This window comes from Triplophysa dalaica, chromosome 3, assembly GCF_015846415.1.
Source record: "Triplophysa dalaica isolate WHDGS20190420 chromosome 3, ASM1584641v1, whole genome shotgun sequence".
In the NCBI taxonomy this organism is placed as follows: Eukaryota; Metazoa; Chordata; class Actinopteri; order Cypriniformes; family Nemacheilidae; genus Triplophysa; species Triplophysa dalaica.
Genome location: NC_079544.1, coordinates 24,246,536 through 24,259,600, shown reverse-complemented (window position 1 = coordinate 24,259,600; position 13,065 = coordinate 24,246,536). Strand labels below are relative to the sequence as shown.

Here is a 13,065-nt window from a genome sequence, read left to right as displayed (position 1 = left end):
GATTTTCTCTCTGTTGTTTTATTCCAACATGTTTTTCTCACCGACTTTCCTTATGTTGTAATTCAAACAAATGTCAATAATCCTGAGGTGACCTGTCTAAAAGATGCATTAAAAAATCAATTCACACAAACACTTTTGAAAGTCAAGAAATTAAATTTGAACAAAATAGTTCACTCATAAACAGGGCACAAGGTGCTTATGATACAAATATGATTATCCAAACCTAAATTTATATTTATAACATGTGCACTTTTGGTTTCACGTTTTGGAATAAACCAGGAGTGAACGTTAGTTAAATAAGGACATGTATTTTTATAAATGTGCCTTAAAAAATATTACTGGTGTGAATCTTGAGTCTTGTATTGATATATTTTTAATTGAGACCAAACCTTGTCAAAAGAAATGATAAAAGTTAGTTTTGATTAAAAGCCTGCAACCGTGGGCTTTAAACCACTACATGCTCTTCTATCCTTAAAGAAATGTTGATTTAGTGGCTTTGAACATTTTTAGGCACGTTGTCCCAAGAATGTCAGGGATTGGTACATAAATCTGTGGTATTGGAAAGATCATCAGGGCCTGGTTTCACATACAGGGTTTAGCTTAATCCATGTCTTAATTGAATTAAGATATTTATGTCGCTTTTATAAAAATGCCTTAGAAGAATACATGTGCATTTTGAGACAAAACAATGGCACTAATACATTACAAGATATTTCTTGGCAAGTTATACTGAGTTAAGACAGGTCACACATTTATTTTAGTCCGGGACTAGCCTTAAACCTTGTTTTTGAAACCGAGCCTAGATGTTTTCCATCTATTTTTAAGTTCTACATTTAGGGTTGAGAGGGGATAATTGTTATACAGATGTTTTAAGCTATTTCTTTTGTTCTGTTGTAATACCGTTAGTAATACCTGGAATTTCAAAATCAAGTGCAGGTGGTAGATCCTTTTCTTATCTAGCGCCTAAACTTTGGAATATTCTTCCCTGCACTGTCCGGGAGGCAGACACACTCTGTCAGTTTAAATCTAGACTAAAGACGCATCTTTTAAATCTAGCATACACTACACTTCCATAATATTATTCCTCAGAGGATTTAGGCTGCATTATTTTGATCAACCGGTACCAGGAACACATCCAACAACAAAATGATTTACTTGTTGCATCAAAGAGAGCAGAACAGTACTCTACTCTCAGCCAGTCTTGTCTTTTTGTTCCAAGGTTACTGCAGGATGCAGTTTATACCAGACCTGATGGCAGAGCTGAGAATGGGAAGCGATGACCTGACAAGAGCTGAGATGATAGAGCTGGATAAAGGACGCGGCAACTTGACACGATTTTTCTACAACAGTTCAAATGCTATTAGATTGTAAATGATAATCTTAAATCTATAATTTACCTTATTCGTAAGTTTATTTATTTTTTATTTAGCCTTGTTTTGCAAGCACTGTTGAGCTTGTGCAGAGGCAGCAGCTTTTGCCAGAGGGGAACTGGAATCCCCGGGTTGGGCCTGGGTTCTCCTGAGCTTTTTTTTCTCGATTGGAGTTTTGGGTTCCTCGCCACCGTTTGCATATTGTTTTGCACTATTTGCCGGGCCGGGGGGGCTGCTTTAGAATTTAGACATAATTAATATTGCATATAACAATTTATAGTCCGTTTAATATTTGACCTATGGTTCTCTCTCCTATGAGTGCTTTCACTGTGCGTGTGTGCGAGTGTGTTTGGTTCTTGGTTCTAGGGCACCTTTAACTACCAACGTTGAATCTTTCCTACTATGGTGGTCAATGATGTCCCAGAAATGTCAGTTGCTAACATTTTTCCAAATATCTTTCTCAAGCCCTATTAGCATGGGATAAGTATTATCTGGGGACCTTGTGTTATTTATTAATGACCTCCCCACATCTGTATAAGTTAAGCCTGTGATTTTACACAAATTTACAGAATTATTTCCCAGATGTGATGGCAAGACTTTGCGTATAGTTTGTATAGCCTATAGTTGTATGGTGTTTATTGATAAATGACCGTACCTGTCAGCATTTGAGACCCGCGATCGTTGTGAACTTCTGTCCGGGTCTCTAATGTTGACAATGTTACAAGCGTTTCCTTGATATATAAATAAAAGGGAAAAATATAAATAAACAACAGTTTTGGCAATGTATGGAAATGACCCAGCAACCAAATTAATATAAAAAAGCCTCCATTATTCGCAAACGGTGCATAAAACCTTGAAAATGATTTATGAGCCAGCCAAATCGCAGAGATGCTTATTCGCACGGGACTAACATTATCAAAGGACTTCGGTGTCCGTCAAAATATGGTAGGTCATTTGTGGGGGTATTTTTACTTTACAAATTACAGACATTGCCGATTCGCAAGGGATTTAGATCACAGACAATCTCTGCAATTATTACAAATGACAAGAGGTCCCCATGTAATAATCCCGTGCGAAAAGGGTTTTTGTTCATAGCAGAGCAAAGAAATGTATACAGGTTTGGAATAACTTGAGAGAGTAATTCATGACAGAATTTCCCTTTAAATCTGTAGATTTATCAAATCTTGGAGCTACCGCCTCTTAGTGGATATTTATAATTCTCAAACCAACAGAAACACAAAGGGCTCAGAGAAATATTAACTGAAAAATAAAGCGGACAAAACAGAGTTCAACGTACAACAATATATTAAGATGAACCATGCACATTATAAAATACAGACAATTATTTATAATGTAAAGGAAATAATTACTGTATATTAAACATCTACACTTTAAGTCAATTTGACTGTCCAATGACATTTTTTAAACATTCTTTTAACATTTTTTATTAGGACCCTCTCATTACTTGAAAATTAAATATAGGATAAATATATAGGATACTGAAAAAATATAATATAGAAATACAGAAATAAATTTAGCAGTACAATCCTTTGTCACCGACACTAAAAATGAGCCTCAGAGCAGCTTTGTCTTTAAGATTCTAAAGGTTTGAATCGAACTGGAACTCTTGCAGTTCGTGGAACTTTTGCAGTTCTCTAAGGCAGTTTAACAGACTTTGTTCAGAAATCCTGTGACACTGAGTGTGTTCTGTAATACTTCATCTTCAATCTCAGTCTACAGTATTACAGATATTCTGAACCACTCGGTTAAACTCTGCCGGCTGGTCGGCGTACACATGATGGGATGCGTCTTCAATCAGCTGCAGTGAAAAAAAAAAACAAGTTCATATTTCGTTTCTTACCTGCAGCCAAAAAACTGGATACACATATTTTAATTAACGTTTTTCCAGATTTAAAACAGTAGTAAATTGATCAACAATATGAAATAAAAGGTAGGGTATTATATTCCTAACTACTGTATAAATTAATTTATCAACAATGCAACGTTTAAATGTGCATTAAGTGTCTCAAACAAAGAAGGTTGGCAATTGAAATAGTGAACTTAAGTCCCAATGACATTTAAAATTACAATGCCCAGTTTTTCATGAAAGACTGCAGCGTTTATTGTAAATAGTTTTTCAATAATCTGTCATTCTCTTTTAAAAAATCATGTGCCCACATAATATTTAGTTAAAATCTTAACATGCACTTCCACCCTTTGTAACAATGAAAATGGTAAATAGCACTATGTAAATAAAAGTCGAGTTGAGTCCTGTAATGACTATCCATCTAAAATTACCTATGTTAGAAGGCTTGGACGTAGCATCAGTTAACTCCTCCCCTTCAACTGTCAGTCTACTGCCAGTTCCATTTCAAAATGCAAGGGCTGTTTTTATACATACAATCAAATCGCAAAGAAAGACAAAAACCACGCCCACTGTTTTTCTCATTTCATGCCTCAACATGCAGAAGTAAAAATGATTGCAACTTCCGGTTCACTGGGACTTTATCACAACATGGTCAATAACTCACTATGACACTGGTGGGGCTTTTGCCTCTTATCTGAGCAACCGTGTTTCCAGTGGAGATGTCCACCCAAGAAAGTGCGCCGTAAAGCATGGTGATGGGCATCGACGCTGGCAGCAAGTTCACACGTTGGACCATCGGCCTCTTTGCCCAGCCAAAAGACTCACACATGGCTTTGAAACCCACCTCTCCACTGTGAGTAAAAGAGAGAGAAACACAACTTTCTAAACTTGTAGGACATTTCTATAAAAAAATGAAATTTTTCATTGTGGCGGCTCTTTCCTCGGGCTCTGAGCGTTACAGTGGTAAATGTATTGTGTCATTGTGTCGTCATCAAACAGATCCTCAAACTTCCTCTTGAAGTCAGGACGGAATCTGTTCACGAGTCCCGGACCTGCAAACAAACACGTGCGGTATCAGGCCTGTCTCATCATTCGGTAACATGGATGTCTTTGTGGAAATGAAGCTCTCTTGTATTTTAACAATAATAAATATCTTTGTTCCAAAGTCCAATCCAAGTCAACTGTGAAATTCTGAGTTTGTCGTGCGTAACGATCAAATAGGTTTTTGAACAGAACTGCCACATATTCTTTTCTCACCCCAAGGTCCAGCCGCTCTGATGATGGCCAGCGGGTTGAAGAGGCTGACCACTGAAAACACAGCTTTGACCCAGCGAGGTGGTGATACCCTTTTAACCTCTGACCCTTGACCTCCTGAGCCCTGTTCCTGCTGCTGGGGTCGTTCAGGGAAACCCCACGCATCCACCAAGATGAGGTGACTGACTCTAGTGGGCAGAAACAAAACATTCACATTGTCTTTCTGGATAAATGGTCCTGTGTCTTCAAAAAGTGAAGCTGATAAGCTTGATCAAATACCTCTCAGGATACTGAATAGTATATGACGTGGCCAGGTAACCACCCAAGCTGTGACCCAACAGGATCATGCGTTCCAGTCCCAATGATTGTCTCCACTGCTCTATGGAACTGATAAACTGCTCTTCAGCCAATGATGCGTCAGAGGGAAACGACGGGCGGGAGCTACGACCGAACCCCAACAGATCGAAGGCGTAGACAGGTCGAGATTGACTCAATGCATCAAGATTACGAATCCACAGACCGACGCCACCTCCAAACCCATGGACCATAACAAGGGGCGTTTTAGCTGCTTGGTCTGTAGGTTTTCGTGATGTCTTGTTGGTCATTTTAAGGGTCCATGTTCTGTTTTGATTGGGCAGTGTCACATATCTGGACCACAAGTCATTTTTGATACCTTTAACAGTTGAAGACAAAATACAAAAATTGTGAAAAGAAAGAGACATACAGAATAAGGAAATAGGCTGGTTTTTCAAATAGCTTGCTGATAAACAGCATCTGTGCAATGATGATAAACACCACAGAAAATAAATTTGTCACTCACACTAAACTAGAAGAAAAGTACATTTGAGTAAAACACTTCGGACAGCAAACAGCATTTTGGACAGTAATTCATAGAAATGTGTTGATGAAATTACAGCATGTGCTTATATGAATTTCTATATGAAAAAAAAACTATTTAAAGAAATTTCTAAATATTAAGGCAAAAATGGGGTTCATACAGGCAAGAATTTTAGCCTCAGCACTTTTCAACAACGACATCGATGTCGGCCTCCAAGATGGCCACCACGACCAATACCCAGAGGTGGGCCTTCAAAAAAAAGACAAAGAGAAGGTATAACCATTAGTGATCTATGAGACATTGTCCGTGTCATCAGGTTGTATACAGCATCCGTCATCTGCCTTCTTTTAGGCAACAATACAAGCCTGTCACCTATGAACTACATAAACAACTGAGCATTCATGATCCTTTGAGGGATGTAAACCATTTACTATAATCAAACTTTACACATACTCAAAAGACAAGAAAAAGCTGTTTCAAATAAAGAGCTGAGGTCAGGAACATCATTTTATTTAATAGGAGAACAAAGATGTTTGTGTATAATCAACTATTTTATAATGAATTTACACTATTTTATTTCCATTTACATGAAGAACAGTACGTCTAAGGTTACTCATACTACAATACAATAAGGTGACAGCTCAGCATGACTGCGCATGTTATGAAATCAATTGTTAAACAGTACACATGTTTTAACATGAAAACACGTGGATGAGTTGTCATCTCCCATCATTTCACACATAAATACAGTGTGTTGAAGACATTACAAACGTGTTTCACAGAGACCATCAGAAAGTTCGTGTTACATCATCAATACATGACACTCAACGTGTTAAACTTGAGTATGAGAGAACAGTAAAACACTAAATTACTTACTCCGTGTCAGTCTCGTCTTGCATTACGGTGCTTACAAAACAAGATAGTAGACAACATAACACACGCCAGAAAAGCACTCTGACATACTTAAGATGAAATATGTGCGTTCACTACTGGATCTCACACAATACAGTCACTTTCAAGGCTATTGTTTTGTGTTTGGTAACACTGACGTCGGCGGAATAAGTGGGCGGAACAATATCGTACGTCAGCGGCGACGCCATCTTGGAGAGGGCATATTGGGAAGCTGAGTTTCTTCTGCATAAAACCCACAACAATGATAATATTTCTCAACCGATTGAAATGTTTTATGAGTTGATGTTATGTGGAATTTTGAAGCTTTGATTTGGCTGGGATAATTATATTATATTAGGCAAGTGAGCGAAATCAATGCCTGACAAGCGTGAGTTTCAAAATTGTTTCGCTGTAGATAGAATACAACCATTGCAATCAGTTGCTATATTTAAGCGTATATGTGACCCTGAACGACAAAACCAGTCTTATAGGTCCATTTTTCGAAATTGAGATTTTTACATCATCTGAAAGTTGAATAAATAAGCTTTCTCTTGATGTTTGAGTTGTGAGAATAGGACAATATCTGGCTGAGATACAATCGTTTAAAACTCAGGAATCTGACAGTGCCACAAAATCAAAATGTTGAGAAAATTGCCTTTGAAGTTATTAATCAGGGGCACTGTGACAGGATATACACTCACAAAAATAAAGTTTTGATATATTTAAAGTAGGAAATTTACAAAATTTCTTCATGGAAGGTCCGTGTACGTTTTATTCATTTGATTTCCTATTTGAAATAAATTATTGGAAACTGAAAGATGACTCGTTTTTTGATTTTTTTCGTTTACTTTTTTAAAAATTACATTTCGGCCCGATTTTTCATTTTTCGTTTGCCGTTTAAAAAACGGATTTTGGACTCAATATGGGATTCGTATATGTGGGCGGTGCATTAACGCCCCTTTCACCCGATTGGTCAAATCGCTCACCATTCTGTACGGATTAAATTCAACCCAGCAGATTAAGAGTCCGTACGAATGCGATACTGACAAGTGTTTGCACTTTAAAATATGTTTACTTCAACCACCAGACAGCCCCGCATATCTTTGACCCGCTAGGTTAATAGGGACGCGCACACTGGACTTTCTCTTGTTTGCTGTGAACCCGTCACACAGCAGTTTTAGGCATTGTTATGTTTTTTGTTATAAATCAGAAATGTCAAGGAGGCATTTTCCCGCAATAGAAAGTCTGTTGGATTGTCACCCCAGTGTGGGCGTGGCCTAAATGCTCTCTCTCTTAATGCGCTAGCTCAAATTCAAAGTCTACTCCTGATGCAATTTGGGCCAATTTTCACTTATTTTAATGTTTATTGTTAAATATTTTTTGATGAATAGGCTCTATATCACGTTAATCCGTTATTGTTTTCCTGTTATTCATGTGGTAGAGTTGAATAGCTAATGAAGGCTTATTCTGTATTGATGCGCTGTTTTTTCACAATATTTGTTTCCATCATGTTAGAAAATGTTTAACCTAAAACCTTTCAACTTATTTTAAACTCTTCAGTTTAAAATGGGGTGAGACAACAAAAATAGCAAACAAGGGAGGGGGGGTGGGGGCAGACAAGAAAACGTGGGAAGTCCAGAAGGGGTAGGGCTGGGTGGGGAAGTTCCAGCCCTTGGGGACGCGCCAGGGCGCGGAGCCCCAGGAGGCTTGACAGGGGTAGTCCTGGGGGGAACTGTCCTAGTCCCCTGCAGGACTGCTGGGCTAGTCCTCGGCTGGAATGCCGGGCTGGACCAGGGCTGGAAGGCCGACTGGATCGGCGGCTGGACAGGGCTTGGTGCTGACGGCGGCTGGGCGGCCGGGCTCGACGCCGGCGGCTGGACCGGGCTCGGCGCCGGCGGCTGGACCGGGCTCGGCGCCGGCGGCTGGACCGGGCTCGGCGCCGGCGGCTGGACCGGGCTCGGTGCCGGACGGACCGTCACCTTCCCACAGCGCCCCCCCAAAAAATATTCAGGACTCGGGACCACAGGACTCGGGACCACAGGACTCGGGACCACAGGACTCGGGACCACAGGACTCGGGACCACAGGACTCGGGACCACAGGACTCGGGACCACAGGACTCGGGACCACAGGACTCGGGACCACAGGACTCGGGACCACAGGACTCGGGACCACAGGACTCGGGACCACAGGACTCGGGACCACAGGACTCGGGACCACAGGACTCGGGACCACAGGACTCGGGACCACAGGACTCGGGACCACAGGACTCGGGACCACAGGACTCGGGACCACAGGACTCGGGACCACAGGACTCGGGACCACAGGACTCGGGACCACAGGACTCGGGACCACAGGACTCGGGACCACAGGACTCGGGACCACAGGACTCGGGACCACAGGACTCGGGACCACAGGACTCGGGACCACAGGACTCGGGACCACAGGACTCGGGACCACAGGACTCGGGACCACAGGACTCGGGACCACAGGACTCGGGACCACAGGACTCGGGACCACAGGACTCGGGACCACAGGACTCGGGACCACAGGACTCGGGACCACAGGACTCGGGACCACAGGACTCGGGACCACAGGACTCGGGGAACCCGGAACTGTTGCCGGTTTCTGAACTGGGCGACAGGACAGCAATTTCGGCCTGGGACGTCCTCCACGTGGCCTTCTCCTCCCACTACGGTCAGTCTGGCCCACGGCTGACTCAGCCGGGCCAGTGGGGAACCGAGGGAGTACCGGGAAGGAGGACTCCCGCGACGCCGTCCTCGAGTCTCTAGCCACCCACTCATCTTGGACTCCACCAGAAGGGCTGGCGACCGTGGAGCTCAAGCCAGAGGGTACTGACTCCCCAAGGGCAGCGGCGGCCAGGACGATACCCTCCGCAGCGCTCGACCGTGGGGTGAAAGTCCCATGTGGAACCTCACCCCCGGGATCGCTACGGTTGGCCACGTACCTGACCATGTCCGCAAACCCCAAGGGAGCCAGCAGCCTCTTCTCCGACGGTGTGAGGCGCCGGGTGAGCCAGCAGTTGAAGATCGTCTTCAACTCCGCCTCACCAAACTCGGTCACCTCCGCCACCGCCGAGAATGCCCTGGCGAACTCCTGGTCACCATAATTCCCCTGGCGGAATCCAAGTATCAAGTGGGCCTGGCGAGACCGCAAGGACAATGTCGTACCGTCCATGCTGCCTACTGGGTTCTGTGTTGGCTCGTGCATTCTGTCATGAATCTCGGATTGAGACATGGCGTGAGAACCCAAGTGCAGGCAGACACAGACGGTAGTGATGGAACAGATATTTATTTAACAAATAAACACTAAACAAGAAATGCAAAACAAGAAGACCCACGGTGGGGTAAAACAAGACAGGAATATATATAACTATAACAAGGACAAGAACGCTGACTAACTAAACTATAAAACAAACACTGGTAACAACACTAAACTAACACTTACTTTTGACACGACAACAAGAACATTCAGGAACAGCAAATCACAGGTACAGAGACAGGAACATGTACAGCAAGTAATGCACAAGCAACGAGACAAAGAAACATGAGGACTCTTTATAGGGGAAACAACAGAGGATCGAAACGAGCAACAGGTGCTGGGGATTAGCACTCAGGGAAAGCTGACGAGGGACGAGATGTAGGGAACAATGACAAGACACGAGAAAGAACTAGGTCTTTCCAACATAAAACCATCAGGCAATGCCATGGCTCCACTTGAGACAGGAATAAAACATGACATGGTAGTGGAACCATGACAACATTGGCCCGTCCCTCAGCCCCTCAATGCAGTCATCCTGTACCCGTAGCAGAGAAAAATCCCTTAAGCAAAATGTTTCCAACACTGTGCTTCTCTGTAGGGATGATGTTCTTGGGGTAAGAGTCAGAAATTCTATCCCTCCAAAAACAGGAGTCAACTTTGGTCTCTCAGCACTTTCTACAAACCTTTTCTGAATCATCTTGATGTTCATTGTCAAACTTCAGGTGAGCCAGACGGGCCTTCATGGGCAGGAGGTCCTTGCGGGTGCTTCAGGATTTCAATCTATTGTGGCATAGCGTGTCACCAATGGTTTGCTTGGTCCCAACTGTCTTGAGATCATGAACAAGCTTCTTCCGTGTAGTTCTGGGCTGATCTGTAACCATTCTCATGATCATCTTCACTCCATTGGGGTAATCTTGCAGTGAGCTCCAGACCAGGGGCAATTGATAGTTATTTACAATTCACTGACTCTCACCAAGCGTCTGTCTGTAGCCTTCAAGGTTTGTGCAGGTCTATAATTGTCCCTGACATCCTTTGAAACCTATTTGATCTTGACCATAGTGTTGGAGAGGTAGAAATGGGAGATACAGATTCTGTTGGTGTCAGAACCCGGTACACACTCGGGTAGACGGTGAGGAAAGTGGTTGAACCCAAAAGGTGAGGCAGACACAACGATGCTTGCAAAAGGAAGATTTAATGGTCAAACAAAAAGATAATCCATCAAGAACAATCCATCGTAATACGGAACGGGCAGTAACATACAAATTTAACAGGAAGAACTAAGGGCATAACAGGGTGTATAAAAACTCTCAAACAAACGAGGCAAAGGTGCAATCACTAAACAACTATGTATAACACGACCCCCAGGCGACCCCTGGTGGCCAAATGGTGACAGTTGGCAGGCCTCTTTTATATACAAGCTGATTTTGGAGTACTTTCTTAAAGTGACAGGACTAATCTGTGGGCCATGTAGGCACATAACTAATCTTTGGGGCCAGAATTCTTGGTTGTTGGTAGGGGATCAAATATTTATTTCACTGACTGAAATGCAAATCAATTTATAACCTTTATATATTTTTTTCCACTGAAATTTTGGTTGATTTTCAGGTTCTATCATTTAACATAAACCTAAACATTATAGATCCTGCATTTCTTTGTAAGTAGGCAAACTTAAATCAGCAAAGGACAAATAATTATTTCCCTCACTGTACATACATACATGCATACTGTATATATAATTTAATCGGATCCCAATAATTATTGGGCAGAAGAATATTGATTGAATGATTTATTATTGGAATACAACTGATCAATAATTTATTTATTTATAATAACTACACAAAAGGATGTGATTGAATCTATATAGTTAGAATCTATATGTTCCCAATGTCTGGCAAGGTTCGTAAACTTGCACTATAAAATTGTTGCTGTTGAAAGAAAATTATTTGTGATGAATTGACTCTCAAATTTCTAAAACATTTCAGGTCACATTTCGTTTGGTTACATGTGATGTTTTGAGAATAAAATAAAAGTTTTTTCAGATTTAATTTTGTGTTTTGCAAACTGACATACACATCTGCATGCAGGCTCCCAACTGTGCAGATTCACTGATGTTCCTTATGTGTGATGTTTGTTCTCAGACAAACAGCTACGACATATTCATGGCAGTACAGATTAAGTTTATAGATATACGTGTTACTTTAACTGTACGGAGAGTGGATCAAGTAGATTAAAAGAGACTGACAACCCCTCTTGTGGACAGCATTGAGAATTATGGTCGTCATGGAATTTTTGGAGTTTGATCTACATGTTCTGTATCCAAGTTCGACCAGTTAAAAAAATATAGCAATGCAAGACAGACCATTCTATAGATCTCAGCCCAATTTGCTAATGCATTACAACTTTATTAGGAGTTATTCGATTCATCTCACAAAAATAATAATAACTAGATAGAAAGTTTGATAACAAACTTTTTGTTGGCTTGATAAAGCCTGGCCTGAAGAGTTTAAAATAAGTTGAAAGGTTTTAGGTTAAACATTATATGGAAACAAATATTGTGAAAAAACAGCGCATCAATACAGAATAAGCCTTCATTAGCTATTCAACTCTACCACATGAATAACAGGAAAACAACAACGGATAAACGTGATATAGAGCCTATTCATCAAAAAATATTTAACAATAAACATTAAAATAAGTGAAAATTGGCCCAAATTGCATCAGGAATAGACTTTGAATTTAAGCTAGCGCATTAAGAGAGAGAGCATTTAGGCCACGCCCACACTGGGGTGACAATCCAACAGACTTTCTATTGCGGGAAAATGCCTCCTTGACATTTCTGATTTATAACAAAAAACATAACAATGCCTAAAACTGCTGTGTGACGGGTTCACAGCAAACAAGAGAAAGTCCAGTGTGCGCGTCCCTATTAACCTAGCGGGTCAAAGATATGCGGGGCTGTCTGGTGGTTGAAGTAAACATATTTAAAAGTGCAAACACTTGTCAGTATCGCATTCGTACGGACTCTTAATCTGCTGGGTAGAATTAAATCCGTACAGAATGGTGAGCGATTTGACCAATCGGGTGAAAGGGGCACCGCCCACATATACGAATCCCATATTGAGTCCAAAATCGGTTTTTTAACGGCAAACGAAAAATGAAAAATCGGGCCGAAATGTAATTTTTCGTTTGGTGAAGTAAACGAAAAAAACAAAAAACGAGTCATCTTTCAGTTTCCAATAATTTGTTTCAAATAGGATATCAAATGAATAAAACGTACACGATCTTTAATTAATATTATAATGATGTTTGGCTTAAAAGAAAAGTCGATCATACAACCCATACAACATATTTTTGTCTTTTACTTAATATGTTCCCGTGCTACTTAAAACTGGTTTTGTGATCCAGGGTCACATATTGTATGTTTTATCCAAAAACCTCAGCTCCCCGTTCGATTGAAAGTGATCACAGAGAAGTCTTGCCCGATCCAATAAGGCAAATACTGTGCCATCTTCCTCTCTCGCGAGTGGCGGAACTAATTTTCGGATCGTGTTTCGCTGGGATCGA

General features: G+C 41.4%; 1 protein-coding gene across 1 annotated transcript; it reads right to left on the bottom strand.

The window, feature by feature from the left end:
• Positions 1 to 2,568: 2,568 nt before the first annotated feature.
• On the bottom strand, positions 2,569 to 6,372 carry abhd4 (abhydrolase domain containing 4, N-acyl phospholipase B). The gene is made up of 7 exons (XM_056743416.1): positions 6,206 to 6,372; positions 5,490 to 5,578; positions 4,771 to 5,164; positions 4,495 to 4,679; positions 4,180 to 4,289; positions 3,902 to 4,090; positions 2,569 to 3,189 (listed from the first exon to the last, which is right to left on the bottom strand). Exons 1-7 carry the CDS (start codon positions 6,226 to 6,228, stop codon positions 3,100 to 3,102), a joined length of 1,080 nt encoding a protein of 359 aa, XP_056599394.1. The 5' UTR covers positions 6,229 to 6,372; the 3' UTR covers positions 2,569 to 3,099.
• Positions 6,373 to 13,065: the final 6,693 nt, after the last annotated feature.